Genomic DNA, 7,198 nt, shown 5'->3' on the forward strand with positions numbered 1-7,198 from the left:
GCCTCTCCGAAAATGTCACAAACCATCTGGACTGCATCTCATATATATATATATATATATATATATATATATAAATATAAAATTTAATAATAAGGGTAGAAATTTGTCTTGCCCTTTTACGGTCTGTTGTCTCGCTGAAATTTTTACTGAGAACATATTCTTCGTGGTTAGATGATTCGGCATCTATTTCTAGCATATAGGAGTCCACTTTTGCTGGTCATTCCTCTTATTTTTGTATAGCTGGTCATTAAAAATGAAATGTCCGATTTTCTTATGCACCAAGTTTAACAGTCGTTAACTCTAATAGCAATTCTTTGTTTTACAACATTGAAGAGTTACATCATCACTTTTTGAAATGCAATTCACGGCGTCTGATTATATTGTGAGTTTTCTCTTGTAAATCAAATTTTGTGAACCTATGGATGGATAAAAACATTCATGTTGTTCATGGATATGAGTTCCATCATGGAACAAATGCATGCCAGACTGCTCGAAACATCAGTAAGGTGTTTGGTGAAGATGTAGCGAATGGGTGCACTGTACGTCGATGGTCTTGGTCGAAGTCTTGGTCTGGTGACTTTACTCTTGAAAATCATCCCTGTAGTAGACCTGAGACCAAGGTGGATAATGATGAGCTGGAAACTGTAGTGGTGCATTTCAGAAAAAAAAGTTGATGTCCTCCACCATCATCACTACAAGAACTGGAGACTGTTTTAGCTGAAGAATGGACAAAAATTCCTTTGGAAACAATTCAAACTTTGTACGAGTCCATACCACGCAGAATTCAAGCTGTAATTACTGCCAAAGGCGATCCTACCCCATATCAAAATAAATTTGTTTAAAATTTTAAAGGGTTTCCATTATTTTGTCCAACCCCTGTATATATATATATATTAGGAAATTCAAGGTAATTGACAATATGAAGAAGAATGGAGAAAATCACACCTTTAATTGATGTTTATACCATGTGCAACCGAAGATGGTTTCTATTGTTGCAGCATATTCGATATATAAGTACAAATCAATATATCCGAAAATTGATGCTAACACAATGTTATCAAGGTAACTCAAAACAGGCTGAATTCAAAGTGATCTGAGATAATAGCTCTGATATAGGAATGCTTACAAAAAGAAAGTTAAGAAGTAATATAATATTCTAAGTAAATCTAGACTAGTTTTTCTTTGGATATTATATTTCTTCTTGAAAGAGCTGACAGACTGTGTTATGCAGAAAAGTATATTTTACTTTTTTAATGACCATCGTACACACATAGCAGTAATACATGAATGTCTGCCAGTTAGTCTTGGTAGGTGTTTTCCTCCAGATGATGCTGGTAGTGTTGTTTGTCTGTACAACTGCAATACATTGTGTAAGAAATATTCAGACATATTCAAATACTGAATTGCTACAAACTAATCAATGTACAGCACAAACATTTGATCACAATAAACAGATCACCTGTGCAGTCTGTTCAGCAAGAAATTGCAGAATCCTTGCCTGTCGTTGATAACAGGAGAACCTACAAATTATGGTATATTTCTAAGAGAATGAATTACCACATATCACAGAGACATGGTTTCTCTTCTGTAAAAATTTATTTGTGCTTAGTTAATCACCTCTTCATATCGATGATTTACAACATATTGCACTAATGTAGTTTTTTTCTTGTATGAATTCAATTGTGTTTAGTTAAGCTGTCAAATCGAGAGAATGATTTAACACAGACATCACAGTGATGTGGTTTCTCTCCTGTATGAGTACGCTTGTGAGAAGATAAATTACTACTTTGAGAGAATGTTTTACCACAGATATCACAGTGATGTGGTTTCTCTCCTGTGTGAGTACGTTTATGTCTAGTCATGTGATGTCTCCGAGAGAATGACTTACCACAGATATCACAGTGATATGGTTTCTCTCCTGTGTGGCTACGTTCATGAATAGTTAAGCCACAACTTTGAGAGAATGATTTACCACAGACATCACAGTAATATGGCTTTTCTCCAGTATGAGAACGTCTGTGAGAAGCTAAAGAACCCATCTCAGAAAATGATTTACCACAGATATCACAGTGATATGGTTTCTCTCCTGTGTGAGTACGTTTGTGTTTAATCAAGTCAGTACTTCCAGCAAATGATTTGTCACAGCTATCGCAGTTGTATGGTTTCTCTCCTGTGTGAATACGTTTATGTCTAGTCATATGATGTTTCTGAGAAAATGACTGACCACAGATATCACAGTGATATGATTTTCTTATTTTCCTTGACATTGGTTTTTTGCAAAAATTAAATCTTCAAATCTCTAACACTATTCATTTTCATTCTTTCACAACAATATGAAGATAGTTTTCTTGGTTCCAACTTTTTTAGTTCATCTCTTACAAACATTTCAACTTTTGTACTTCCAAACATCGCAGTCTTCATTGATGCTTGCAGATTCAGCAAGTTTCTTTTGTAAATCAAACCAACTTTAATTTGTTTGTAAAATCCATTTGTAGAAACTCCAGTGTGCTAGAGAAATGTTGCTATAAATTTCAGTTGAGAAGCAATATTTCACAGGAATTCCTCATAGATTTATACAAAAAGGTTTATATCAATTATGTTTAACATCTTGCTTTGGAATTTAAAAGATGATCAATACTGATGATGATGTAAACAATTCTTTGGTGCCAGTGTCTTCTGATGATCTGAAATAATAGAGAAACAACAGCATAAGATGGAGAAGATAATGAAGACATAAAGACATAACATAAGACATTTTACTACTTTTATAAAGATTGGTGCAGATATGGCTGTGTGCTTAAGAAATTTCCTTCACATCAAATGGTGTCAGGTTCAGTCCCACTGTGAGAGACCTTGGGTCTTCCACTCTGGGCTAACCAAAGCCTTTTGAGTGGATTCGGTAGACAGAAAGTGAGAAAAGGCCCAAGTGTGGGTCTATATTATATTGGAAAAGATTTTTGTAAAAATTATTTACTATTTAAAAAATCTTAGAAAAACAAAACTACACAAAAGGTTCATGTCATTCAGTGTTTCTAAAAGTTTTAGAATAATTTTTAAGAAAATCTGTCTTCAAATATTGTGATTGTGTCAAGTACAAGTTTTGCAAATTACTTTTAAAGATTTACATTACAAACAGTCAAAAATTTATCTGCATTTTCACCAAAATTATCTTTAGGGTGGTACTCTTGTGGTTATGTAACTAAAGTTTGACCGTGATTGCTCCGGTTTTCTTTATGTTAAAGGGTAAAGATCGCTGTTCTGCTGGCAGTGTGCCCCAAGGAATAACAAGGATCTGATTTCTGTGGTCTGAAGGTCTTGGGCACAGCACCCCACCCATCTCCAGATCCCCACAAGCAACTGTGAGGCTTACTTGAGCTCAAATTTAATCAGTGGTATAACATTAAAATGACGGGAAATAAAGAACAATTTTAACCCAACAACATTCAGATCACTCCATCTAATGTAACACTTATTTATTCATAATGTTAAGAATTAACTTATGCATTATATCATAGCTTCAAGATCTTAATGGACACGAGTGTCTATATTTAGAACGACACTGTTAGATAAATGTCAGAGGCTGGATCTAGCTGGTTTGAACCTAAAACAGGTTGAGTATTTGGGTCTGATATGACTGGTTTAAATACGAAAGAGTGAAGGTAGAAATTGGTAATTAATGCAATTAGCACAAATACATTTCAGAGTTTATGGATTATGATAATATGAGAATCTTTCATCTTTTACTTGTTTCAATCATAGTCTGCAGCCATGCTGGAGTGCCACTCTGAAGAATTGTAGTCGAATGAATCGATGCCAGCAATTTTTTTTTTTAAACCTGCTACTTATTCTATCAAACTTTTTTGCTGAACTGTTAAGTTACAGGAATGTAAATGAGCCAACAAACATGTATATACATATGTATACACACAGTCTCTTTTAATTGTTTCAGTCATTTGGCTGCGGCCATGCTGGAGCACCGCTTTTAGTCGAGAAAATCGACCCCAGGACTTATTCTTTGTAAACCTAGTACTTATTCTATCGGTCTCTTTTTGCCGAACTGCTAAGTTACGGGGACCTAAACACACCAATATCGGTTGTCAAGCGATGGTGGGGGGTCAAACACGGACACACAAACATATATATACGGGCTTCTTTTAGTTTCCGTCTACCAAATCCACTTACAAGGCTTTGGTCGGCCTGAGGCTATAGTAGAAGGCATTTGCTCAAGGTGCCACGCAGTTGGACTGAACCCGGAACCATGTGGTTGGTGGGCAAGCTACTTACCACACAGCCGCTCCTACATGTCTCTCCAATATTTTAAAATTATAAACAGAAACAATGGGGATAGAGAAGTGTGACGTTGAAAAAAAAATCATAAATGGAATTTTAAAATTGTATAAACGTGTTTAATGGGGGGGGGGGCAATAATGAAAAACGTCTATGAATGTGAGAGTGACAATGAAACGAGGAAGGTGGTCGTGTGATGTGCTGGAAACAACAGCTAAAATCTCCCTTGGCCAATGGTGATTAGTAATAACATCGCAGCACTTGTATCAGAGACAAACACAGGGCTACACTTAAGGGTGCTGTATGCAATCATGCGAAGAGTAGAATGGTCGTCTTACTAATTAATGATCACGATGGTATTTGTGGTGCATGAATTTACACTCGTCTGTCTCTAAGGTAACGCTTCCTTTAATCTGTACAAGACGGTTAACACATCACCATAACACAAACATCATTCAAATACTTTCTAGGACAATTTCGAAATAAACTTTGTGGTCCATTTCTGAGATCAGCTGAATACTAATGAGAATTATTTTTACTTTTATTTTATTAAAGCGAAGATCGCTCTAATTATTAATTTAAGATAACCAGTGATAGTAAATAGAATATCGATCAGAAACATTTAAAGGTTTCCAGTTATCAATTTTCACCTTAATTTTAGTAAATAATAAATAATATTGTATATCTCTTACCTTTTATTGGTATATAAACCAGTATTTACAGCGACTCTGTCAAATATCCTTCCAGAATCACAAAAAAAGGAGTCACGAATTATAAGGCGCGCTCGATCCGGAAGTAATACTTCACAACAGAAAATATAAAAACCGACTCGGAAACATGAACAGCGAAATTTCTAATGGGTTTCTCGGTGGCTTAATACTCTTCTTTAGCCGTGGCTCAACTGTGACTGACCAGGCCAATAACGAAAGACAAGTTGTTTTCATGGTAGCTACAACTTCTATGACAAACAAACAAACAAAAAAAAAAATAGGAAGAAACAAACATTATATTAAATAAAGAAAAGTCGGATGAAAAATAAGGTCTCAGTTCCATGTTTGTACTACAGATGAGAGGGTCATAAATGGATTACGATGTAAATTATAGAAAACTGGGAGTGTTTAAATATCAAAGAATTCAGACACCACAAAAAACCAATATGTTAATGAACACTTACAAGAGATTTATTTCATGAAAGGCTCCAAAAAGGAAAGCTGATATCTTATAATTTGCGACAGTTTTGTGCTTTATTTCGTCACCATAGTGATGATCCAGGTAATAATTCCGCAGCAAATAAATCTCACTTGTGTTGGAGATACTCGAACGAAGATTCAATAAAATTAAAATACACACACACCTATACACAGAGAGAGGGAGAGAGCGATCATTTTGAATCATGGCGCAATTCAACAGGAATCTAAATCAAAAAAAGGTATTTTCAAATAGAAACTCGGAAACACAAATGACTAAATGTACTAAGGGTCCGAATATTTGCTGATAAAAAGAAAATGAATGGATTATTTCTTTTTATTTGTAATAATATTGAGAGTTTCGTAGAAGGCTTTGCTGGTTTCAGTTTATGCAGTCAGAACTTAGCTCCGGTTAATTCGCGACCAAAACAGATATATTGACAACATTTTATCAAACAAATTATTGTGTGTTTCCGAATGTCGAAGCAGAAAAATAACGGAGAAACAAAATGAAACAAAACAAAAGGGAAGTGTAAACACAGCTAGTGTAAACACGGATAATAACTCTTATTACATCCCTTATTACAACACGGATAGTAACTCTTATTACATCCCTTTATTCGTTAATAATTTTAATAATTGTCTGTTGGTGACCGGAATCTCTTACGATACACATTGAACCTCAAATGTAAGTGTTTCAAGGATGGAGGCGGCGCGGGGGATGGGGGGGGGGGGCTAAAACAGTATCATCTCTTTTATCTCAAACTTGTTTCAGGCAATACATTGTGGTCATGCTGGAGCACCACCTTGAAGAAATTTTAGTCGAATGAATTGACCCCCGTACTTTTTTTTCTTTATTTTTTTCTTTGTTAGGCTGATACTTAATCTCATTGCTAAATCGCTATACCAGGGGAGCGTAAACACACCAACAGCGGCTGTCAAGCGGTGGTATGTGGCAAACACTGACACTCACGCACACACACACACACACACACACACACACACACACACACACACACACACACACACACGTATATACGACGAACTTCTTTCCGTTTTTGTCCACCAAATTCACCCACAAGCCTGTGGTCAGCCCGAGGCTATGGCAGAAGGCACTTACTGGAGGTACTACGCTGTGAGAGTGAACTCGGAGTCGTGTTGTTGGCAAGCGAACTACTTACTACTCAGCCGCCATGAGTTTTTAAAACATTCTTTCTTTTCCTTTAGTGAAATATTAGAGTAAAATATAGCAAGATGGGCAAATTGATGCTGTAATATAAGACGAGGTTTCCGAGAGAGAGAGAGAGAGAGAGATAGAGAGTGAAAGAGAGAGAGAGAGAGAGGAGAGATAAATCTGTCTGTGAGGGTGCTTTCCTCTTCTTTTCACGAAGTGTCCTGTTCGTTATGCCCCAGAGGGCATATAAGATAACGCTGAAAAGATATCGTCATCAAAGCGGCCGACAATGGTGGGGCTGTAGTGGTGTAGCGCGCAGACATTTACAAGGCTAAAGCTCTCCGTCAACTTCAAGACGCCTTCTTCTATTGCTCTCTGCCATCCAATCCGAAGCCTAAGTACCAGCATACAGTGTCTACCATTATTCACGTCTTCATTTCCCGTCCCCCTCTCATCGCCTCCAACCTCATTGTCCGTACCCACATACATACATACATATATATATATATATATATATATATATATATATATATATATATATATATGCGTG

At 36.2% G+C, this 7,198-nt stretch overlaps 1 protein-coding gene across 1 annotated transcript; it reads right to left on the reverse strand.

Annotated features, from left to right (window-relative positions):
• Window positions 1–229: 229 nt before the first annotated feature.
• On the reverse strand, window positions 230–5,647 carry LOC149130383 (uncharacterized). Its single transcript, XM_089344858.1, has 3 exons — window positions 5,462–5,647; window positions 4,980–5,245; window positions 230–2,684 (listed from the first exon to the last, which is right to left on the reverse strand). Exon 3 carries the CDS (start codon window positions 2,265–2,267, stop codon window positions 1,677–1,679), a length of 591 nt encoding a protein of 196 aa, XP_089200984.1. The 5' UTR covers window positions 2,268–2,684; window positions 4,980–5,245; window positions 5,462–5,647; the 3' UTR covers window positions 230–1,676.
• Between the last annotated feature and the right edge of the window lie 1,551 nt (window positions 5,648–7,198).

Source organism: Octopus bimaculoides, chromosome 29, assembly GCF_046866305.1.
Source record: "Octopus bimaculoides isolate indiv1 chromosome 29, ASM4686630v1, whole genome shotgun sequence".
NCBI classification, from domain to species: domain Eukaryota; kingdom Metazoa; phylum Mollusca; class Cephalopoda; order Octopoda; family Octopodidae; genus Octopus; species Octopus bimaculoides.